Source organism: Zalophus californianus, chromosome 8 (assembly GCF_009762305.2).
Source record: "Zalophus californianus isolate mZalCal1 chromosome 8, mZalCal1.pri.v2, whole genome shotgun sequence".
NCBI classification, from domain to species: Eukaryota; Metazoa; Chordata; class Mammalia; order Carnivora; family Otariidae; genus Zalophus; species Zalophus californianus.
Window position 1 is genome coordinate 5,214,318 of NC_045602.1, and position 25,224 is coordinate 5,239,541.

Sequence of the window (25,224 nt, forward strand, 5' to 3'; positions counted from 1 at the left end):
TTAGGAAAAAACAATAAAATAATGTGCTAATAATGATCAATCATTGAGCAGTGATGCAGGTGTTTAAATCCCAGTTCAGACACTTACTCCCTGTGTGACGTGAGTTTCCCCCGCTATAAAAGAAGTTAGTACATGCAAAGTGCGGAGCAATGCCTGGTACCCCGTGCTGGATTGTGTGCTAGCTATTGCTAATTTATTATACAAGCAGCACTCTTTGTACTTAACATACATTATGTCATTTAATCCTGACAATGCCCTCTGTGCGTGTGATATTAATACCCATGTTTCCCAGATGTGTTAACAAGATCAGGCAGGTAAAGAAATTTACCCAAAATTAAACATTCCTGGCTGAACTAGGATTGAAATCTTAAAATATTTAGCTTGAAAAGCCTACCTGGCTCTCTTCTGTGCCATGCTGCTTTGATTTGAAATGTAAACTGACTTGGTTTTTGTTTCTTCATACACATGTGATCTAGCAAAGAAAGGAAACAAAAAGTATTTCTTGATTGTCATACCATGGTGATATTTCAAAATGTTTGTGACTAAGATGATTTCAGGCACTTGGAAAGTATCCACCAGTGCATAATTGGAAATCATTACACATAGGCTTGCTATTTTGGTGAATTTGCTTTTAGTTTCCTTTCTAAGTAAAATGAGAGTTATCTTTGTTTCCATTCAGAACATAACACTACTAGAAAAACAATAGCTAACCCTAACTGAACACTTAGAGTCTTCCATACACTGTCCCAATTTATGTGATTCACATGCATTAGAATTTTCAGTCTTCCCCAAAATCCCACGAGACAGCTGGATTTACAGACGAGGCAATGGAGACCCAGAGAAATAATGTAAGTTACCAAAATCACTTAGTAAATGATGAGCTGGGTTCACGGCTCCAGAAGCTTCCCCACTAGGACTGTTGCAACTTTCCACAGGTCTCAGGAAAACTTAAGAGTACCTGTTCAAACACAACTCTGATTAAAGACAACTAAAGGAAAAAAAGTTTCAGCACAAAATTTGACAGCGCTTTCTAAGAAACGGTAAAAATAAGGAAGAAGTCACTGTAACTCTTGACAACTACGAACCATCTCAGCGGGGCGCCTGGGTGGCTCAGCTGTTACGTCTGCCTTCGGCTCAGGTCCTGATGAGCCCTGCATCGGGCTCCCTGCTCCACAGGAAGCCTGCTTCTCCCTTGCCCACTCCCCCTGCTTGCGTTCCCTCTCTCGCTGTGTCTCTCTCTGTAAGAAATAAAATCTTAAAAAAAAAAAAAAAAAGAACCATCTTAGAAAAGCATCTGATTTTCCTGTGGTCTTTTATTTATTTGAGAGAGAGAACAAGGGAGAGCATGAGCTGGGAGAGAGGCAGATGGAGGAGAGGCAGACTCCCTGCCAAGCAGGGAGCCCAATGCGGGGCTCTATCCCAGGATCTTGGGATCATGACCTGAGCCAAAAGCAGACGCTTAACTGACTGAGCCACACAGGTGCCCCTTCCTATGGTCTTTTAAAAATAAAATAGAAATGGGGCACCTGGCTGACTCAGTTGGAGGAGGGAGCGACTCTTGATCTCAGGGTCATGAGTTTGAGCCTTAGGCTGGGTATAGAGAGTATTAAAAAATAAACTATAAATAGATATGCAGGAAAAAATGTCTACATTTCAACACTATGAAAATACATAAGATGAATAACTAAAGGAAGATTAAGTGTAAATGCTATTATATGCCTGTGCATTCTGACTGTGATCTGGAAGGGGCCCTGAGGCGAGTGGGTTCTGTCTTCAGCCTGCACAGGTCAGGAATACTTTGCATTCTTTGACTTTCATAACGAACTGTCAGGGCGGGCCCCCCTCTGGAAGGGCGCCGGGAGAGAGCCCCGGCATGCTGTATCATGCATGAGTAATACATCTGAGGAGGTGCTCGTATCTCTCTCCAAGTTGCGGCTCTAGACGGAAATATGGACAGAGAGCAAGATCTTGGTCCGTGTCCAGTTAGAAGGCTACTATTGACCCAGAAGACAGGCGAAAGGTGAGGCAGAGAGAGGCAGATGCCTATAGCCCTGATCCTGAGCGTTGGGTCTTGGCCCTGTTCCAGCTTTCATTTTCGTGAACAGGAAAATCGAAACTTGAGCTCAGCAGAGAGTTAGTCAGAGGCGTGTCCATCCTGCCCCTGTGATAGGCTGCCCCAGCACATACATAAACTGAATCCTGAGGTTCAGTGCAGCCTCAGAGCGCCTGGCCACCATGTGGATGCTCATGCCAATCGCTTTTGCTGGAAAGCTGCTGAGCGCCTTCAGGAAGCCACTGAGCTCTCTATGGAGCAGCGTGGTCCCCTGGTTCTTCTGGCTCAGGTCAGCTCTCTGGCTGGCGAGGGGCGAGAGTACCCGGCCACTGCAGATGAGCCAGGGTGAACTGCAGGAGAGCAGAGGGGAGGAGGAGGAGGGCCCGGACCAGCCCACCACCCCCACCAGCGTCAACTACCACTTCACCCGCCAGTGCAACTATAAGTGTGGCTTCTGCTTCCACACAGCCAAGACATCCTTTGTACTGCCCCTAGCCGAGGCCAAGCGAGGGCTGCGGCTGCTGCAGGAAGCCGGTGAGTCCCCAGTCCTGGGAGGGAATCAGCACGCAGCTGCTGGCTGGGGGCAGGCACAGGTGGGAGAGCTCCTGCAGAATTTGAGATGCTCCCCAGCCCGTCTTGTAAGGGAGTATTAGGATGAATTTGGGGTGGATGCCTAGGCCTTCAGAACAAGAGTTGGCTGGCGCAGACAGTAAGGGAGGCAGACCCATCCCTCCTATAGCCTCCAAGTGAGCAGAAGTCTGTGCACCTCCCGGGCTCCCAGTGCACCCAGCATGTGCCGAGAGACAGGGTGGGAAGTGGTGCCACTTTCTGAATTTGTCCAAAGCCCTGATAGATTGGGGCTTTCCAGAAATTGTTAAGAACTACAATATTTGAAGGGCACCTGGGTGGCTCAGTCGGTTAAATGTGTGACTCTTGGTTGCAGCCCAGGTCATGATCTCAGGGTTATGAGATCAAGCCCCACATCAGGCTCCACGCTCGGGGCGGGGGAGGAGTCTGCTTGAGATTCTCTCACTCACTCTGTCCCTCCCTCTCTCTGTCTAAAATAAATAAATACATCTTAAAAAAAAAAAAAACTACAATGTTTGAGTCTTTTACTTTGAATCAGGTATGTACTCCTAGCATGAAACTTTAAAGAAACTATTTACAATATAAATATGGCAATGACTTTGCTCTCAAGACTTGCATGCTGTCTTCTCCTTCTGGAATGTCCTCTCTCCCTCATGTGTGATCCCTTGGTGCCTGTTACAAATATGTATTATAACACTTTTTTTTATTTTTTTTAAAGATTTTATTTATTTATTTATTTGAGAAAGAGAGAGAATGAGAGAAAGCATGAGAGGGAAGGGGGTCAGAGGGAGAAGCAGACTCCCTGCTGAGCAGGGAGCCCGATGTGGGACTCGATCCCGGGACTCCAGGATCATGACCTGAGCCGAAGGTAGTCGCTTAACCAACTGAGCCACCCAGGCGCCCTATAACACTTTTTTTTAAAGATTTTATTTATTTATTAGAGAGAGAAAGCACGAGTGGGGGGGAGGGGGAGAGGGAGAAGCAGACTCCCCACAGAGCAGGGAGCCCAACATGGGGCTCAATCCCAGGACCCTGGGATGATGACCTGAGCTGAAGGCAGACGCTCAACTGACTGAGCCACCCAGGCGCTCCTATTACAGCACTTTTTAAATTATACCATTATGTTTTGTTTTTTGTTTTGTTTTTAATATCTGGATCCCCAAAGAGTTTGAGTTCCAAGGTGGAATTTTAGCATTCTATGTATCTTTGTGCCTAGCAGGATATCTGGAATGTAAAGGGGGGTTGATAAATGTTTTTGGACAGATGGATTAATAGATGAACAAATGGATGAAGGGAACTCTGGTGTGGAAAGAACTTAGACCCTTGACTCACAAGGCCAGGGTTTGAGCTCTTGCCCTAAAACTTGTAAGACGTATCAAGACATTTAACTTTTCTGAACAGCAGTTTAACAATCTTTTAAAATGTAGATAATCAAGATAACACCTATACCTGGCGCCTGACTGGCGCCTAAGTGGCTCAGTGGGTTACGCATCTGCCTTGGGCTCAGGTCATGATCTCAGGACCCCGGGATCAAGCCCCATGTTGGATCTCCCTGCTCAGCAGGGAGACTGCTTCTCCCCCTGCCTGCCTCTCCCCCTGCTTGTGCTCTCTCTCCCTCTCTCTCTCACTCTTGCTGTATCTCAAATAAATAAACAAAATCTTAAAAAAAAAAAAAACAGATAACGCCTATACCAACCTCAAAAAGTTACGACATGGCACAAATAAGTGAATGCTCAGGTGTTTTTAAATAGAGTATAAACTATAGTGGTTATAGTTAGTACATTTATCATTAATATAATGATTTCTCAGGTTTAAGTAAATAAAGTCAAAGTTAATTAAAATGATCAAGGTATAACACAGGTCATATGCCCCGTAAGTGAGATTTCTGGCTAATAGAGGAAAATCTATTTTGGTGATGATTAAAAATGTAAAGTTAAATGTAAATTATATTTAAAACATACTACTCAGGCGGAAGATGCTTCTACAATATATTATTTACTTCTCTTGCTTTTACACGAAGAAGACGGAATAGGATTTAGCCACTGTCAGCATCAGTTATTGATCCGTGCTGTAACACGATCACTTCTTGTGTGTTAACATCACCGTGAAGTGATCGTTGCTCGTCTACGGTCTTAACTTCGCACCTACAGCCCGTTCCTGCAGTGCTCGGTTCCCTGCATCCCCTGTGCATCTTCCACTCAAACTCATCAAGGGCTGCAGGGCCATATACCGTATCACCTTCTCCAGCTTATCTGACCCTATATTCCACCACACCTTCGGGGATAATGTTTCTATTGAATGATAATCACCGTCAGTCACACAGGCAGGCTCCCAGCATGTTGGATTTCAGTAGTGAGATGACGGAATCGATCACTGTCCGGTCATAGACACTTCTGAGTGAGAAAAACGGTGTTGAAAAGAATAGCAGATGTCATTTGGTCTGCCATAAAGCAGGGCTGTTCTGGGTGAGCTGGGACGAAGGGCAGCCCCACTGACAAAGATGGAAGGCTGTGGAGCTTGGGCATCCATCCTAGCTCCATTTTTTTTTTTTCCCCTAGTCTTACGATCTTGAATAAATCACTGAACCTTCCTGAGCTTCAGTTCCTACAGCCAAAAACCAGGATAATAATTCCTTCCTTGCCGAATGAGTTTCAGGATGAAATGCTTGCCTGAACCATGTTACCTTGGATGCGGTATGGGGAGGCCAGATGCAGATCAAGAGAGAAAAATTGGAAAGAGTTGTGTGATTTGTTACCCACCGTTCCTTGGGCAGGGCGCCACTCACCACACAGGAAGTCTTGAGTGAGGACGGTTTTCAAGGAAGCAACTGATAGGGAGGCGAAGGCAGCTTAGCACGGGCTAGTTTGAACAATCTCAGCGAGCTGTGGTCACAGGGGCTGTCCGGGTTGTCCGAGACCCGGCTCTGGGATGCAGAGGGCAGAGGACAGTGGCCCAGAGAGAGAGCCTCATAGATCAGGTGCTCTGGGTGTTGACGTCCTTGGTTGCTCAAGAATAGGAACTGACCAGCCTTCAGCCAGGACCTCGAAACTGAATCGACCACATTTTAAAAGCTGTGCTACAGTGAATTTGCACAAATTAAATTTCCAAGCACAGTATTCGTTACTTAGTAGGTATAAAGTTTGTTGAACAGAAGTTAACAAACTTCTGTTCAGCCCTTTCTGCTAGTCTGGTTGGTGCTTCTAATTATTTTGCTCCTGTGACCAAATCTGTTTGCTCTCTCACGGGTCCCCCATGCTTCCTCCTTGGATCTCACATGGGCTTGTGTTTCTGTGGCTTGTCACCCCAGGTCCTTTCCTTGCCATGCTCTGGTTTCTGTCTCTAATCTGAGCATGCTATCTGGTTGCCTGTGCCCTCAGCACCCTCAACGTCCAGTGAAGCAGGCGTTTCAAACTTCACTTAGCAGAGCCAGTTGCTTACTGATTCCAGGTTCATTCTGGAAATGACTCACTCTGATGTGGCCACTAACACAGAGCATCTAATAAAGACTCGCTCAACTGAGTTGAACTGAACGGAATCAAAAATGAACCCCACTATGATAATATCACTGTAGAAATTCTAAATTTCACAGTCTTGTGGACCTTCGAGTTAATGTCCCCATTCCTTCCAATCTTTCCTTCGCTCCACTAAAATTCCAGTGGAATCATTGAAGGCAGGGTAACAAACCCACCAAGAAATCAACACGGAGTTGTTGGAATTGATTGATGGCGCTTGGACATCTTCAGCACAGGTCCGCAGGGCGGTGGCTGCCAGAGGTTCACCAGACTGCCCAGTGGAATGCAGAGCATTTCAGAGACGAGAACCATCTAATCATGCAGAAGTACAGCATTGATCAAGAAGGAGGGGGTGAGGCAGGAACGAGACAACAGGCCGAAGGCAGATCCGCTGCTGCCCCCACCACTAGGAGAGCCCTCCCCAAGTCCTGCAGATGGCAGAAGGCATATTTTCAGAAGAATCTGGACCACCTGGCTGTGCTCAGCCACCCCAGGTGGAGCAGGGAGAAGAAAAGCACCATACTGAAGACTGGGGCCTGCTGGGTGTGAGAGCCCATGTTCCTGGGGTGCAGGCAGCCAGGGGGTACGGCATAGCAGGAGATTAAGAGTCTTCTCCAGCAGAACAGAATGGCCGGAGAAAAGACCAAGGCTCCCAGCATGTGGGGCAAAATCCGGTGAATAAGTCAGTTTCTCTCTCTGTCACTCTATAGCAAAACCCTCCATCTGAGGGGTTTCATCCTCAATCGCAGAAATTCCCTCCCGCTCTTTTATGCATCACTCAAATAAGAAAGGACAAATGGAAACACCGAAATAAAAGGCAGACGCCAAAACAAATAAGCAAAGAGAATATAGGAAACCTTCAGAACATCTGTAACTGATAATCCCAGAGAGATGAGAGAAAATTTACATATATATGAGAAACAGCAATGCGATGGTAAGTGAAGAAGATACGGGAGAGTCTGGGGAACGGAAACTGGGATTTCTGAAATTAGAATTGTAATAGAAGGACTAGAATACAAGGCCTTGGGAAAACGGGGCGCAGGAGACAGAGCAGGAAGGTCTGGTGGCTACAAGCCGGAGCGCCAGCAGACCAGGGGTGGGACCTCCAGAGAGACAAGCACGTTGGAGAAGAGGTAGGAGTTCTCAAAGAGTATGAGAAACTTCCCATACCAGAAGGAACTGTATTTTTCAACCAAGGACCTGCCAAGTGGCCAGAAAAATGAATAGAGACAGATTCTGCTAAGGCACATCACCTTGAAATTTGGGGACATTGGAAAGAAAGCTTCTGGAAGGGAAAAAGCCATGCACTTAAAAGGGATTATAAATCAAGGTGTTGTCAGGCTTCTGAACAATAATATTAAAACCTTGAAGACGGGGCGCCTGGGTGGCTCAGTCGTTAAGCGTCTGCCTTCGGCTCAGGTCATGGTCCCAGGGTTCTGGGATCGAGCCCCGCATCGGGCTCCCTGCTCCGCGGGAAGCCTGCTTCTCCCTCTGCCGCTCCCCCTGCTTGTGTTCCCTCTCTCGCTGTGTCTCTCTCTGTCAAATAAATAAAATCTTTAAAAATAAATACATAAATAAATAAATAAATAAATAAAACCTTGAAGACAGCAAATAATGCCCTTAAAATACTGAGGGCAAAGTGACTTCACCCAGAGTACTATACCTGGCCAAACTAATGATCAGGGATGCATTTGGAAACATGTAAGTTCTCATCTTGATTCATATATTGCATTTTTTCAGGAAACTGCTAAGGGCTTTTCAAAAGGGCAGGAATTCCAGGCCAAGAGGCATCCAGCACGTGTGAGAAGGAGGGGCCCCCCTCAGCACAGCATGCCGAGGTGTCTCAGGCTGAGAGTCCCCAAGCCAGAGCATTCTGGATGGGGCGGAGAGGGGTTTCTGCACATCTCTGTGCTGTCTCGTCCATCCATGTAACTGATTCCCTACATTAAAGTGCATCTATTTTATTTTCTTATTCTTTTAAAGATTTTGTTTATTTATTAGAGAGAGAGAGGGAGCACAAACAGGGGCAAGGGATAGAGAGAGAAGCAGGCTCCCCACTGATCAGGGAGCCCGATGCTCCATCCCAGGACCCTGAGATCATGACCTGAGCCTAAGGCAGATGCTTAACTGACTGAGCCACCCAGGCGCCGCTAAAGTGCACCTATTTTAAAGCAGGGGAGAAAGTTAGGCCCCGGGTTATGTACATGGTTAGTTCCCCCCTGCCAAACCCTCTGGGGAGCATGGGGAGCCCAGAGGGGGGGTGGGGGCTGGGGATAATGGGCAGCTTTCATTTCATTTTTTGTTACTTTGAGAAAACATTACTTTTGTCATTAAAACAATAAGGGGTGTTTGTGCAGTGGGAAAAAAAAGAGAACAGAAGGAAAGATCCATGTTCTACCTCTCACAGGGATGGAGAAGATAAACTTTTCAGGCGGAGAGCCGTTTATTCATGACCGGGGCGAGTACCTGGGCAAGCTAGTGCAGTTCTGTAAAGAGGAGCTGCGGCTGCCCAGCGTGAGCATCGTGAGCAACGGGAGCCTGATCCGGGAGCGCTGGTTCCAGAACTACGGTGAGCTTCCTGGCACCACGCTGTGGTCGCCGCGGCTATGCTTGTTGGTTCCGGGCATCCCGGGGCCTTAGGCCAGGCACGCTGGGGGAGCGGGGGTCGTGGGGAGCAGGGTGTGGGGCAGGGAGGAGACACCAAACTCGAATCCCTTTGCAAGCCATGCGTGCAGTTAGGAGGCTTCCTTCTGCGGGGCTCTCTATTTAGAGCCCTATACTTGTTGACCAACTTGTTGGCAAGACAGGTAACAAAATGTTAGTGCAACTATGTTATGCATCCCGATTCAGCAGGTGCTGAGCCCTATGGCTTTAGCTTAGCCGCTAGCAAGGAACACTGACACAGTTCCACAGCCCCTGCCTTATTGTTTGCTACTAATGTTTAATTTTTAAATATTAAAGGAACTATCACTTTATGAGTCTCATAAATGAAGCAATTGGACTAAAACAATCTTTCCCACCTTTGGCTACCTATTTGGCTGCTGAAGAAAGTTAAATAAAGTATCTGTGTAGGGACTGAATCTCGGACTAATTATGTCAGAACCTGGCGGTGTGTGGAAAGACCAACTTGGGGGCTCCAAGGGATTCTACTCTGTGGCCAGGATGGCGAACCATGGATCCCAAGACCGTGGAGTTCCCTTACAGCTGAGTTTCCATAGATGTGATAGATATCCCTAGAGCAGTACCCGGAACTTGGGGAGCAGTGGAAAATATTAGCTGTTATTACTACTGTCATTTTGGGAGACAGTGATAACTCTTAGAGCACGATTTTCTGTTCTAATTTGTATGAGCTATTGGAGCCTTGACGTCACTGAAAGAGGGGTTGCATTTACTCTCTGTTGAGGCTGCTCACAGGAAGTCTCTGACCACACACCCCTCCCAAGATGGTGGAGAGATGGGAATGGGGAGGGGAGACTGGGGATGAGGGCAGGGCAACCCATCTGATGAAGATGAAGCAGGAAGACAAATCAGAAGTCTCTGGGAAAGGTAAATCAGGGAAGACTGCAAGACGACGTGTGAGAACCAAAACGTCTGTGAAGGAGTCACTTGGTGAAACGGGGTCAGAAGCTTCCAAGTAAACTCTGGGAACCAGATTCAGAAAGGCAAGCAAGGCTTAGGGAACAGTGTGAGCAGGGGAGAACCGGTCAGGCTCGTTGGCGGTGTCCCCGAGCCATGCTCTCCCTCCAACCCTGGCTCCCATGCCCGGTGTGGTAGGAAGAGCAGGTCCCACGGGATCACTGCGGCCAGGGTCAGAAGCTTACATGCTGGCATGGGAGAGGCCGTGTGAATGAGTGAGTTTGGAGGTGTTGAGGAAAAACCCACTTCAGTCCCTTCAGCAGGGAGACAGTAAGCAAGTGGGAGGCCCTGAAGAATGAGAAGCACCATGCTCTGTTCATAGTGGACAGACAGCCAGCCAGTGAGCCATGAGCTTCCATTGACGTTCATCCTCTGTGGGAGTGTAGGGTTAGTGTTGCCATATTCTGAAATCTACGTTCTATCTTAAATCTCCCAATTAAATATTTGCAAATAATTTGAAATATTGTTAGATGTCCTGAGGGAAAAACAACAGCAATGTTTATGTATAACTATGTGGTCTGTAAGCCTCCAATCTTCCACCTCCAGTTTAAAGGACCAGGGGTGAGTCGCTGAGCTTGAGTGGACCAAGAGAGCCATTTTGGATCAACTGCCATCTCTCTTAAGTTTGGCAGTTTTCTAGGAGTGCTCACAAGACTCAGTAGCCAATTAGACTCATGGCTAATGAGTCTGATGAACTCAGAGCAGAGGATGAACTCTGATGAACTCAGAGCAGAGGATGCAGTGCAGAAACAGTAGGGAACGGGTGTCACAGGGGTCCAGAGAGGTCAGACACGGGCTTCTGAGTCCTTCCCTTCCAGAACGTGCAAGATGTGCTTTCTCGAACACACAGTGAACTATAGGGACATGTCTGGAATGTTTTTGCCTAGGAATGCTCATGTGGGTCTTAGGGTCTGAGGCTTTTATGTAGGGCTGGTCACTTAGGCACATACTGCTAGGTACCCATCCATGGCAGCTGAAACTCAGGACTCCCAACAACAAAACCAGGTACATCATGAATCTTGTTCACCAATCCCAACAGCTCTTGACAAGCTGATCAAACATGCCGCATTGCTCCAGACATAGACACATCATCAGTGGGAGACATAGAGAACATTCTGGTGGCCATATATGCAGGGATTGGCCAAAACTCCATCATAGTTCCATGTTCTTCTAGAGACTGGTGAGGACTCAGCGAACAGATCTGCTGTGCTAACTCTCTCTTCACAAGGGCTCCTACAAGACAGTCTGAGAGCAGGAGGAGGGGATATAATTCAGATGTAGCAATTAATGAAGGACCTTACTTAAATGTGCCAATAAAGATTCAGACACATACAAGTGCCATTTTAGGACGGTCAAATGGGAGTATCTCCATCACCTCCTGATGTGTGTATTCATTTTTTTTAAGATTATTTAAACAAATACCAAGTATAATTCACATTTCTGTGAGTGTTGCAGGTATGAGGAAAAGTCTTTTTAAACATTAAAACTTAGACACAAGCAAGATGTGTTTTATCATAAAGAGATATAAATGGCCTAAAAGCTTTGGTCCTTGAATGGAAAGGCTTAAAGGTGCTCACTTTCCCTCAGGTGAGTATCTGGACATCCTTGCCATCTCCTGTGATAGCTTTGATGAGCAAGTCAATGTCCTCATCGGCCGTGGTCAAGGAAAGAAGAACCACGTGGAAAATCTTCAGAAACTGAGGGCGTGGTGTCGAGATTATAGAGTGGCCTTCAAAATAAATTCTGTCATTAATCGATTCAACGTGGACGAGGATATGAGGGAACAGATTCAAGCCCTGAACCCCGTCCGCTGGAAAGTAAGTACCGTGGTTCAGGCGAAAAACTTGCGACACTGAAACCCTAAACGTTCAAGTGAGAGAGGACTCTGGACTGACCGAGCCAGCCAGGAGACCGGGTCCTTGGTCCGTCTGCCAGCGCTCTTAAACTTTAAACTACTTACACTCCCTTTGTCTCAATCTCCTCTCGAAAAACTGAAACTGATTCCCTTCTGGAATGTTGGGAGGATAAAGGTCAAAAGATAGAGTCGGGGGGCACCTGGCTGGCTCAGCCGGTGGAACATGAGATTCCTGATTATTGGGGTTGTGAGTTCGAGTCCCATGTTGGGTATGGAGATTACTTAAAAATAGAATCTTAAAAAAAAAAAGATACAGTCAGTGCTTGGAGGCGTTCTGAAGAATATGAAAACCTAGAAAACCTAACCTGTATATATTTATTAAATATAATAAAATCTTTTAATATATATATGTATATATATAATAAGACTAGATTTCTTCTTAAAACTCTTGGCTTATTCATAACATAAATGGATAAATGTTCTTCATAAATTCTGTTAATACATTTTTCATTGAATTTTCAGAAGACAGTGGGGCAGGGGCGCCTGGGTGGCTCAGTCGTTAAGCGTCCGCCTTCGGCTCAAGTCCTGATCCCAGGGTCCTGGGATCGAGCCCCGCATCGGGCTCAACAGGGAGCCTGCTTCTCCCTCCGCCGCTCTTTCTCCCTCTCTCAAATAAATAAATAAAATCTTAAAAAAAGAAGATATTAAATAACACTATCCCCAAGTTGTGGCAAAGTGAATTCGCCAAGATCTGTGCTTTAGGACCAACCCCTCTATCAGCTACTAAAAAGTCTAAAGTTCAAACTCAAGGTGTATTTATAGCATCCACAATGTGCAGACACTTACAAATAGCAGTAAATTAAAGTTTCGTTAAAGTTTCCTACCCCTGGCTGTTCTTCAGAATCAACTCAGGGAACCGTTTTAACCATCTGAGCAACCCAGGCGCCCGTTTTTGTTGTTGTTGTTGTTGTTTTTTAAAGATTTTATTTATTTATTCATGAGCGACAGAGGGGGATAGAGAGAGAGAGAGAGAGGAGCAGAGGGAGAAGCAGGCTCCCAAGGAGCAGGGAGCCCGACGCGGGACTCGATCCCAGGACCCCGGGATCATGACCCGAGCCGAAGGCAGACGCTTAATCAGGGAACTGTTTTAAAAAGCAGCTTCCTGGACCTGCACCCCTACCCAGAAGAACTGGAGAGAAGCTAAAGAAAGAGGTGTGGTGAGAGGAACAGAGGCTGTGGTCCAGGAAGGGGGCCGACGAGGGCCGGAGGCTAGGCTCCAGGTTCCTAGACTTTCCTTCTGGAACCACCTGCCCATCGCTCTCCTCTTCCCTGATCGCCCATCGCTGTCCCACTTCTGCTGCTACTGTTTCTCTCACTACTCTCTTGTCGGCTTCTCTCTCTATGTATATATGTTTTTCCTCCTGGCTTTGGTTTGCGAGGAGCTCCTCGTGGCTTCTTGATCTCAGAGCTTTCTTCTCCAATCTTATGACTCCTACTGTGGCTCCCACTTGCTGATTCACTCCAGAATTGCCTGTTCAAAATCCTGGGTTTTCTGGAGGGAGCAGATTAGCTACTGCCTGTTGGGAGAGCAGTTTTCGCCCCGGATCACGGGTGTCTGCAGACTGCAAACCGATGAAAATCAATGCCCTTGGGTCAGGTGCCTGGGCCCCCCAGGCCGCGTCCGCCGTGGGACCGGGACCGGCAACAGCACACCAGCACTGAACACGCGTTGGCAGGAGGGGCCCTCACGGTATTCCTCAACGGAGGGCTTCACTGTCACCTGGAGGCTTGCTGTAGCCACAGCAGAGCTGGCCCCACCTAAACTTGTCCAACCAAACCCACCACCCTCCTCCCATTCCGCTTCTCACGCTCCTTTCAAGCTGGTAGATTCTGGAACCAAAGTCACCCGGAGAAAAGCCCACGTGTGTCTTCACCCGCCTGATATTCAGGTCAGCTTGGGCTTCCAACCCGAGTGGACACCTCCTCTGACCTCCCTGCTAGTCCTCTCTCCCCACCCTGTGCCTGGACTGGGCTTGGGTGCTGTGGGGACAAAGACAAGGGGTGTCCCCTCCCTAGAAGCTCACAGCCTACTGAGCAAGATAGTCATGAAAGCAAATAGTAAAACCACTGTGTGACCAGGGTCTGCAGGGACTGGGGAGCACAGAGGAAGGGGGTGAGAATAGAGTGAGCAAAGAAGGCAAAGCTTAGGGAATTTTACAATTAATTCTAAGCTGACAACAATGTTAATTAAACACTATGTATAATCACCCCCTTCCTTGAAAACCTCACAGACCTGGGCTCTGCGCTGGCTGTGTTTTTTGTTTTTGTTTTTGTTTTAAAGATTTTATTTATTTAGATAGAGAGAGAGACAGCGAGAGAGGAAACACAAGCGGTGCGGTGGGCGGGGGCGGCGGGGGGGGAGGTGGGTAGAAAGGGAGAGGCAGGCTTCCCGCGGAGCAGGGAGCCCAGTGCGGGGCTCGATCCCAGGACCCCGGGATCATGACCTGAGCGGAAGGCAGACGCTTAACGACTGAGCCACCCAGGCGCCCCCTGGCTGTGTGTTTGATCAGCTACCATCTCATACCACCTTGAGCGGGTCCCTGGGACAGAGTTTTTCCTTCTCAGATGATGGTATTCCTTATGAGGGAATGATACATTCACACATACACAATTATTTACTTAAAAGAATGTTGGAAGACTCTTACTGGCTTTGGGAAACTGTCCTGGTATATTAACTGCAAAATAAACTACATAGTCGAGAGGCCTTAATAAGGATATATTGAAGTCAGCAGAAACAACATTTTGGAAAATACTTGTTTCTTGGTTTGGGGATCACAAATGATTTGTTTATTTTCTTGATGCTTTTGTATAGTCCATATTCCCTGCAATGAGCACCCATTACTCGGTGTTCTGCAAAATTAGATCATCAGACTGGATGAAACATACACTAGACCAGTCTTGTATCTTTGGATGGTGGGCACTTCCTGACTTTGAGGGCCCCAGAACAATGTCTTTCTAGACTGTTCCTGAGTCAGAGCAGTCTTCTTTGCTTAGAAGAGATGACGCTGGGTCTGGGGGAATGAGGCTTGGGGTAAAAATGGTGGGAGCCTCTTTGCAAAGCAAACACCGCCCTTCTCTTCCAGGTCTTCCAGTGTCTCCTGATCGAGGGGGAGAATTCTGGAGAGGATGCTCTGAGGGAAGCGCAGCAATTCGTTATCAGCGATGAGGAATTTGAAGGATTCTTAGACCGCCACAAAGAGGTGTCCTGTTTGGTGCCCGAGTCTAACCAGAAGGTTGTATGAAGCAAACATTGCTTGGTTCACCATCACACCTTGAGATTGATCCAAACAGGGAGCTCTAGCCCAGAGGGATCCACACACTGTTCCTTTAGAGGGTTCAGCGAGCAGGACTGGAGGGGTGCAGTCACCTTCCAGCTGTGGGACCTCCGAAGGAGCTTCAGCGGCCCTTCTCCCTCCCCTGTCCTTGGACCATGCAGGGATATAAAAAGTGTAGAATCCCGAAGTAATAAAGCAGAAATATACCAAGGCTGTGAGACAGACCCTTGAGCACGCGTACTGAAAAATACACTTGAAACTACATTTGTATTTAATTTCTCTTTTGCAGATGAAAGATTCCTACCTTATTCTGGATGAGTATGTAAGTATTTGTGATGAATTATAAAATTTGAAAACTTTTAAAATAAGAAGAATTTTAAAAATTAAAAAATTAATTAAGCCGCAATGCCAGAGTTGAGCTATAATGAGCATAACCGGTCCCAGTTTTTCTTCTGACCCAGTAAATAAAATCTTTTTTCATGAAAGAAATGAGTTCCAACAAGAACAATGGCTTTAATGTATACACGGAATTTGGTGTTTTGAGAAATATTTATTTTGACTTTTGGTATTTTACTATTTTTAAATTAATCAATGATGTTTCACTACCATTTCGTTGTTTCTCAACGTGAGCTTCCTTTATGGAGTATAAGGGGAAAGGTGATGACACTAATGTTCAGCATGTGGGTTCGAGTTAGAAATGAAAAGTCAGAATTTATTTTTAGTTTTGTCTTTTTAATTTTTTATTTTTAGAGAGAGAGTGTGTGTGCAAGGAGGGAGGCTGAGGGGGAGGGTCAACGGAAGAGGGAGAGAGAGAATCTTAAGCGGGGCTTAATCTCATGACCCTGAGGTCATGACCTGAACCGAAATCAAGAGTTGGATGCTTAATTGACGGAGCCCCCCTCCGCACCCCAGTTTTTATTTTTGGAGTATCATGATTGCCAGGGATTCCTCCACAAACTCTCTGGTCTCCACACAGTTGCCACAAACGTAGTGGAACCAAAATTTGCTTTTGGTAATTTAACAACATTTTGATTCAACAAGTATTACTACAAGATACTTAGTGACATAGGTCAGAAGAAGTGTGAAGACCTCATTCCTGCCTATAAGGTGTTTAATTTAGGATGAAAGCTGCGACCCTTGACAGGGCATATTCGACTCTTCTTGACCTGGTTCCTGCCTGCCTTTGTACTTCCTTTCTTACCCGTCTTTCTCCCTTTCTCGAAAGAAGTTTTTATTAATTTTATGCCTATATATTTATGCACGAACCATTTTCACTCCACAATATCATCTATCTGCAATTTCCCAAAGACGCCATCCTGCTTCATGCGTCTGTGCTTTTATAACACTTTTCTCTCCAGCTTACAATTTCTGAACATTTCCCCTCCCACATGGAGGGACATGCACCTGCTGTGGCATACATATAATTCGGTTTACCATGCACTTAATTGATCTAATGTGTTTATGTTAGTGAAAGTGAGCTACCTGAATAGAGAAAGGGTCTTCAAGGAGGTCAGCATCCTCAGTTTGGTGTCTGGCCCACAGCCTTCAATAAATATTTGTTGAACTGACTGCACTATCAAAAATCATTCTGGATTAATCCTCAAAATTGAGTTTCATAGCATAAATTATATAAAAATATCCCCTTTTTCTCTCGAATTTCCTAGATGCGCTTCTTGAATTGTCGGAATGGGCGGAAGGACCCTTCCAAGTCGATCCTGGATGTCGGGGTAGAAGAAGCTATCAAATTCAGTGGATTTGATGAAAAAATGTTTCTGAAGCGAGGAGGAAAATATGTATGGAGCAAGGCAGATCTGAAGCTGGACTGGTAGAGCTGAAAGCACAGCAAGCTTCAACCCACCCCTGGGGACTCTTGCTCAGACTCAAGGTGTGGCAACTTCCGGCAGCGGCGGGTGGCCCCAGATCTGATTTTCTGTTGCACAGGCTCTCCGATTATCTGTGGTAACTGAACACACAAATCACTTGGTAATTGAACTCCATGATAATGCAAAACCATTAACTTTAGTTAATTCGCTTATTTAGGATTTAGCTCTTTGAGCAGTGTTTTCTGTGACTCCTGTGTTCCCCAATTTTGATGTTATTTTTTCCAGTCCTTTCATTTGATAGACTCAGGGTTATTTTCTGCTAAATGTTGAGATGCCAATTTTCACACCTAGAGCAATTACAAAAGCTCTCCCCTAATTATTCTGCTTGTTGCAACACTCTTTCCTTTCTGTCTTTCTACCACTGAAGTCTTGGACTTTTTACCCAGAAGTCTAGAAACAGTCAGCAGATGTTTCAAAGAGTAGGAAATGATCATCTCATCAGTTTTCACTAAGTACCTAGAAGGAGATCGTTCATCTGCCCATGCTCTGCACGACCCCTGACCCATGCTGACTACTCCATGAACGTGAGCTAGCTCTGCTGCTCTCCTTCTTCTTCCAAGAGTCTCAGCAAAACCAACAAACCATTTACATCTTGTGACATAGTTGACACGGGGTTGGTGTTTGGGTTGCCTATGAACCTGTTACTCCAGCCACCTGAGTCCGCCTAGCAACAATGCATGAATTCATTTGAACACAGTTGTCCCCACATCTCTGAGAAATGACACCATATGGCTCAGATGGTTAAGCCTTCAGCTCAGGTCATGATCTCCAGGTCCTGGGATCGAACCCCATATAGGGTTCCCTGCTCAGCAGGGGGTTTCCTTCTCTCTCTCCCTTTGCTGCTCCCCCTGCTTGTGCTCTCTCTGTCTCTCTGTCTCTCTCTCTTTCTCTCGCTCTCAAATGAATTTAAAAAAAAGATCTTAAAAAAAAAAGAAATGACACCTTACTAGATCGGCCTCATGTGTTAGGAAAAAGCACTGGGCTAGTGTGTGGGAAAGACTGTGTGGAAATATCCAGAATGTACCTGGATTTTACGTAAATTAAGCCATGGCACAATACAATATATCTCAACTAATTCTGAATCACTTGTTACAAGGATATAATCTGGGTCAATAGAAGAAGATCCTGGGCCTTCCTTTTACAGCTTCTTTGGGAAAATGTCACCTAAACTGGGTCAGGGAACAAAGTCCCCTCCTTGTGGAAATATCACATGCAGTTTGTTTATGTAATTTAGGCGGTATCTCATTGCCTGGAAAACAATAATTTCGTATCATTGTTTCAGAAAACAGTATCATGGAAAGTTTTTTTGCCCAAGCATAGAAAAATTTTAATCCAGCTGCCATGCCAATCTTGGTCACTAGGTGGCAGTAAATGCTGCCTGAGTCCATTAAGCAGCCATAGAGAAATACCACTTCATCCAGTTTCCAGACTTGGTGGTTTTGAAAGTTTGGTTTTTGTAATTTTTTTTTCCTCAGAAAAGATACTTAAACTTCAAATTTTAAGTCACTATAATTCAACTGAAATGTTTTTGGGTCCCATCTCAAACAGGGTTAACATAAATGGGTAAATAAATATATAAATAAAATTTAAAAATTAATTAACTAATTAATTTTTCTAAAAAAGGATGGGTTATCATGCATTTTCCATTTTATTTTGTTTTATATTTTAAGAGAAAAATGAATTAGAAAGCCTTTTTCCTGTATGGCTTAATATAATCAGTATAAACATAAAAGTTTTTTGTTGTTTTTTTTTTTAATGTAACATGAGAGCACTTTGCTGATCTTCACATTATTCAGCAAGAGCAAATTCAGCCTAGAAAAATCACGGATGTGGAAGCACTGAAGATGTTGTCTGGTAGACAGTGGGGGCTCAATCGTTATTTGACACGAAATCTGGATGGGAAACCCGCAACCTCGGAGTTGGAATGAATTTCTCTCAAATTCACTCAAATTCAAAATGTGAGGAATTGTATAACTCTTCCCCCCAAAGGGAAGTCTAAAACATAATGAAACAAAACAACTGCACCTGAGAAATAAGTATTTTAAATATTTTTCCAACTGGTTTGATACCAGCCCTCCCCTGCTTGATGCCCTGTCAGGATTTGCAATGTTTAAAATTCCTAAATGTTTCTTTTTCTTAAGGGGGAGAAATAAGGACATAGAGCATTAGAGTAAAACTCACATTTGGATTACATAACATTTTGCTTTATTTTAAATAGGAGTTTGCAGTTTTGTGAAACCCTCTTTTTTATTGAAAAGACGGTTGGAACACTCATAATGTGCACTGAGTAGTGGGTGGAAATGTTGATCACTATATTGTACACCTGAAACTAATATAACACTCTTTGTTACCTGGAATTAAAAAAAATAATAATTAATGAGAAAGAAAGGAAAATATCAAATGGTAATTTATCTGAGGCATCTCAGTGTAAGGCAAATGTTTGTGGTGATTTTAAGTGTTTACACTGTAATGATATGAACAGAATTTTGCCTTAAGAAACCTAGGAAGATCAGACAGTATTGGTTTAAAAAGCATGCATCATCTCTGTCGTTTAGTGATAAAGCACATGAAGGTTGCCCGTTTTCTAAGTTTGAAGATGGCTGAGATCACCCAGCTGAATCATCTAGAATGCAGGCTCTTATTCTATCCCCAGGCGTTTGGAGTCCAGTCGTAGGGTTGGTAGAGAGAACCATGATGCTAAAACCAGCCAAGTCTCAATGAGGCTCTATCAGGCGGTGATTCATCTTGTTGGCTGCCCTCTTGTTGAAAGACTATTTAATCAGCTGTGATTAGGGGGAGACTCGCCATGCTGTAAGGTTTTAAGGCTTTGTCCTGAGTGTACATAGGTCTCAATTTTGGGGAAAAATATATTTTTTCTTCATATGTGATGCTCTTATCAGTCTGATGTATTGTAAGATGTTGTAATATATTAAAATATTTTTGTACAGTGCCTTCTCTCTCAGTGGGTCAATGTAATGAAGCCTCTCCTTGGTGTATATTTAAAGTAATTGTGTGTTTTTACAAACTGCCATTGCTAAAGGCAAGTACAATTTAAAAATCAACAAGGTTATCAATAATTAATAAGCACATTTAGGCAACCCAATCAGTAACAAGATAGAGTGGAGATGAGTCACTGGGGAAAATGCCCTTTGTATTCTAAAACGAAAGCCAGCGTCTTGGGGACCAGGTATCCAAAACCTGATGGTGTCAGGGATAGCACCACCCTCCATCTGTGGTCCTAGCTCCGTGCTCTGAGTGTGAGCTGGTCAGCCGTCCAAGGGGCAGGCAGGCGCCTTACACTGGAGTCTAAGGAGGTGCAGAGCTCACCCCTAGCACCCTGGTTCCTAGCTGTCGGTTCAGTTCCTGAGCCCTTCCTTACCTGCACCTACCTGCCCTGCATGGGCTCCACTAGGGTGGGAACCATGAGCACCTCCCCTGCCAGCCAGCACTCCTGCCTTCCATCCCTCCCATAACTGGTTTATTTTTTCATTCAGGGCATCTCAACTTGTCCCTGTCTGTGATTCTGCTCTCAATTCCAGGCTCTTAGAGCCAGGGGCTCTGCATTCCTGGCCCCAGTGTCCACGTGGTGCCCTCCAGACTTGGACTGGTCCTCCTTGGCCATGCAACATTCTCTCAGACATGCCCCTGCGCCCTCTGGTTAGGGCACTCACCTCTTCAGGAGGGATGTGACCTTACTACCCTCATCCTCCTGGAGGCTTGTGCCTGGCTCTAGCCCCAGAGAACAGAGGTCAGATCCAGGGCCTTGAAGACAGTGAAAGAGTCTCAAGGGGGCATCTTGAGTCCTTGATCATTGTGTCTGGGCCACAAATCGGGGTGTACAACTCCATGTCAAGCTTCTGCTGCTAAGTGCCCTACCCAGTCAGGGGAAAGAGAGGGTGAATTACACACAAAACCCACACAGCAAGTCCAACTCAGATGCTATCGAGATGGGCTTGAACAATCAGAAAGACTTTAACATTTTTTTTCATGATTCTAAAAATAATACATATTTGGAGTATATTTGAAAAACAGAGGAAAGCAAAATGAAGAAAATAAAAATAATCCATAATTGTATCACCTAGAGTTAACTGCTAATTTACTTCACGTCTTTCTGGTCAGGCATATTTTTTAATAGAATTGAGTTCATTCTCAGTATTATTTCCCACATAAAATCTTCTGAAGGTTTTTAAAGCCAATTAGCATTCTTATACTTTAATGAGAACAGCCAGTTCCTCACAATTCACACTAATAGATGAGAAGACATTCAATGTCCTTCTAAAAACCACAGTTGGTTTGAAAAAATCACTGGCTTTGGTTTCTGAGTTGCTTACACATTTGTTGATGAATGTGAATATATCTCATGTTCTGGGAATTCACTTTATCCAGAAAAAATATATAATAATAATAAAGCTTCTCTGTGCAAGTTCATTCCTGGAGGACCTGGGAAATTGCCCAAAAGTGATTTCTGTTTTCATTCAAGTGCCATCATGACTTGGCCCTGTCTGATTCTGGTCCCAATTCGATATGCGAGGTTTCTCCCCACCCCTGAGCAATTCTCCAGGACCAGTGGGGCCCCATAATTCACCTCCACTCCGATGTATGTGCCAGAGACAGTAGTGGGTGCTCAGGGTAAGGGTTCAGCCCACAGGACTGCCCCACACACCCCTCCTCAGACGCCGGTCCCAAGCCCAGGGCATCACCTGTGCTCCTGACTGACCAGCTATAGATCAGAGTTCCCACGACCCCTTGTCAGGTTCAATTAATTCACTAGAGCGGCTCACTGAACCCAGAGAGACATTTTACTTTCTAGATCCCTGGTTTATTATGAAAAGGATAAAACTCAGAAAGAGCCAGAAGGAAGAGATGCATAAGGCCAGGTATAGGGAAAGGACGAGGAGCTCCCCTGCCGGCTCCAGGGGTGACAGATCTCCCAAATCTCTTGGTCTTCCCCAACCTGGAAGCTCTCTGAATCCCATCCTTTTGGGTTTTTATGGAGGACTCATTACAGAGGCATGATTGATTAAATAGTTGGCCAATGGTGATTGAAAATCTCCAGCCCCCTCCCCCCTCCCAGAGGTCTGGGGGTAGGAATGCAAGTTCAACCTTCAGATCACAAGGTTGTCTCCCTTGGCAACCAGCCCACATCCTGAGGGCTTTTCTAAAGTCATCTTATTAACATAACAAAATCCACTTGCTCTCATCACTTAGGAAATTCCAAGGGTTTTAGGAGTTCTGTGCCAGGAAGGAGAACAAAGACCAAATGTACATCTCTTCTTATAAATCACAGTATCACACCCTGAGACCTCTTAGCTCCTTGACTGAATAGACTGACCTCTAATCAGTGTTCTCTCTTGAGGTTTGGGTTGTAACCAACTCCTGAGAACTCTTTCCTGCAAGCAAGTAGTTACTGAGGAGTCAGAAAACCAGAGAATTTGTGAAGTCGGAGCCATGTCTTTTCAGGAGGGATAACTTATTGCTCCTTACATCGTACGTAAGTTAGAGAGGCCACCTCTTCCAGGAAGCCCAACAGATGGTAAGCATTCAAGTGTTGTCTGAACTGAGCTGGCCTGACTCAGCTCACGCCGCCATGATAAACTACCACAGGCTGGGGGATCTTAAAACACGGACCTGGGTTTCTTAACAGTTCTAGAGGCTAGAAATCCAAGATCAAGGTGCTGGCTGATTTGGTTCTGGGTGTTAAAAAAAAAAAAAGAAACGTCAAGCCCTAAATGGAGGCATTTGGCCCCCAGTACAGTGACAAGATTCAAGGATAGTTTCAGCCTCTCCCTGGAACGTGGCCTTTTAAAAGTCCTTCTGAAAGGTCCTGATCAGCTCTGGTGAGGCCATCTGCAAGAGAAATCCCTCCTGTTGTTTTCCCCTGAAAAGAAGAAGTTCCAGCCTGAAACAAGCCTTTCTTTTCTTCTGCTGCTAGCTTCTTGCCCCACCATCCTTCCGGCAAACACCTTCCACTGTGTTGGGAGCTGTCCGAGCGGCTCTCCTCTTGCTAAAAGGGATGATGCTACCTAATCCATGAATCACTTAATAAAGCCAATTTGATCTTCAAATTTACTCTGTCGAACCTTGTTTCTTAACACGGGTAATAATTCTTGAGACATCTTTGGTGCACTCCTGCCTGCCCTAAAACTAAGGGAGGGAAAAAACAAATGGTTAACTGATAGAGATCACAGTCCTGCAGGACAGGAGTCTCCATCAACGTACCAATGTCTTAGTGATTTACAAGGAAAACGCATTCTTATCCATAGCCTAACTTCCAAAGACCCATAGCTCAACTTCCTGGAGCCCTAACATCACTCTTCCCTCCACAGTGATGTGGGAAACAGAGGCAAAAGGGAATGCAAATAAAATCAAATTTCCTTATGACCTGCAGCCCATTGACAAGGACCTGTGATAGGGAGCGTATAATATTCCTTAATGTTAATGCCCTCCTAGAAGGAAAAACTACCTTAGTTTGACTGTAGCCACACCCCCAGCATCCTGAGAGTCCTCTTGAGTGTATGAAAGTCCTTTTGGACCCCACCCTTTTTCCTTACCTCCCCCAACCCCCAAGTGTGTCATCAGCCATTCCTCACAAGCCCAACGCAGCAGCTCTTTCTGCCCACGGGTCCTGTGCCCATGCTTTAATAAAACCACTTTTTTGCACCAAAGACGTCTCAGGAATTCTTTCTTGGCTGTGGGCTCCAGACCTCACCAACATCCCCAAACTACATCACTGGGATAAGAATAAGCTCTCAGAAACATAGCCCAGTAGGTCCAACATTCATGCCCGTACGTGAGGGGGAAGAGGCGGGGAAGTTGAAGGTGGGTGGCTAGATCTTCAGAAGCACACCAAACGGGGAAGGAGAGAAGCTGCATTCTTCAACCTAACTTTGCACTCAGCCCCATCCAGTGCCAGACACACAGATAAAACCAGAAGGTTGCAGAAGTGCACGGAGCACAAGATAGTCAGATTAAAGCATCCAAAGGAGTCACAGAAGTGATACCAAAGGCATCAGTAGGGAATTGAGGTCTGAAATATTAGGAGAGGTTTGCCAGGCTGCCAAGCGGTAGGGAATCCACGTGTACGTGTTCCCGCGTTGGTGGTGCTGGTGGTGTGTGTGTGCGCATTCGCAGAGAGAAACAAAGGTTTTTATGGATTGTCTGAATTTTAAGGAGATTGAATAATCCAAGACGAGTACATTGAAAATCATAGCAGAATAAGTTAAATACAAACAAAACAGTTCTTAGAAAGAAACAGAAACAGAAACAGGAACAGGGGTGTCTGGGTGGCTCAGTTGGTGAAGCATCTGCCTTGGGCTCGGGTCATGATCTCAGGGTCCTGGGATCGAGTCCCACATCAGGCTCCCTGCTCCGCGGGGAGTGTGCTTCTCCCTTTCCCTCTCCCTCTGTGCTCGCTCTCTCTCTCTCAAATAAATAAAATCTTAAAAAAAAGAGAAATAAGCAGAAACAAAACAAAACAGTCTCTAAAGAGCTCTCTACATCTGTTTAGGTCCAGAAGGGTCTGCATAGATCCAATTCTGTTCTTCCTCTCCGTGGTCCCCCCAGACCTTTTCGTCATTCCCGGGGCATCCCAGGCCCAAGCCCAGCTGCCACCCTCATTTCTAAGGACAAACCCTCTGTTCTGGCGAACCAGACAATCCGTCCTGGGGAAGGTGTTATCTGACTTTCCCCGTCCTGGTGGCTGGAACTCCTCCCCGGTCCTCACTTACAGTGGTCGGGGCCCCGGGAAGGAGGCCCCGGGGTGGTTGTTCGCTGGCTGCAGATGCGCCCAGGACTGGCACCTACAGAGAGCGTCGAGCAGGGGGTCCGGGATGTATTTGCCGTGGATCGTCCATAGATAACAGATCTGTGGGCTGGGACCCTTCAGGACAGGCTCAGGGTAAGGCAGGCAGGGCACCTGCCTGGACCGATTACTGGAAGCAGCTGTACCCAGAAAGGGGGTGTAAGTTTGGTGTGGCAGCTTCCTTTGGGAGAGGATAATTCCTGGGAGGTGAGCGGTCAGCATCCCACACTCCCAGCAGCTGGGGGAGGGAGTGCCTTGGTTCTGTGGATGGGTCTGCACGAGGCACTGGGGCATTCATTACACCTGTGAAATCTCACCCAAACCCCGGTCAGAGGATGCGGTTCCAGGCCCTGCCCCTCCCCATCCTTTACACCTCGAACACGTGATACCATGTGGCCACACCCACGAGGAATGTGCTCTGGGCCCCCACCTCTGGTCTTGACACACTCCTGGTTTCCATACTGGGTTTCCTCTCTGCCGACCTGATACCGGAATTCCTTCCAGGTTCCCTTATCTTCCAGGCTTTTCACTACCTGCCCCAGAGGAGCTCTCATGTCTTGA

General features: G+C 45.8%; 1 protein-coding gene across 1 annotated transcript; it reads left to right on the top strand.

Moving 5' to 3' along the window:
* Positions 1-1,546: 1,546 nt before the first annotated feature.
* RSAD2 (radical S-adenosyl methionine domain containing 2) lies at positions 1,547-19,812 on the top strand. Its single transcript, XM_027623479.2, has 6 exons — positions 1,547-2,587; positions 8,561-8,722; positions 11,377-11,606; positions 14,788-14,937; positions 15,269-15,301; positions 16,644-19,812. Exons 1-6 carry the CDS (start codon positions 2,236-2,238, stop codon positions 16,806-16,808), a joined length of 1,092 nt encoding a protein of 363 aa, XP_027479280.1. The 5' UTR covers positions 1,547-2,235; the 3' UTR covers positions 16,809-19,812.
* The last annotated feature ends 5,412 nt before the right edge of the window (positions 19,813-25,224 follow it).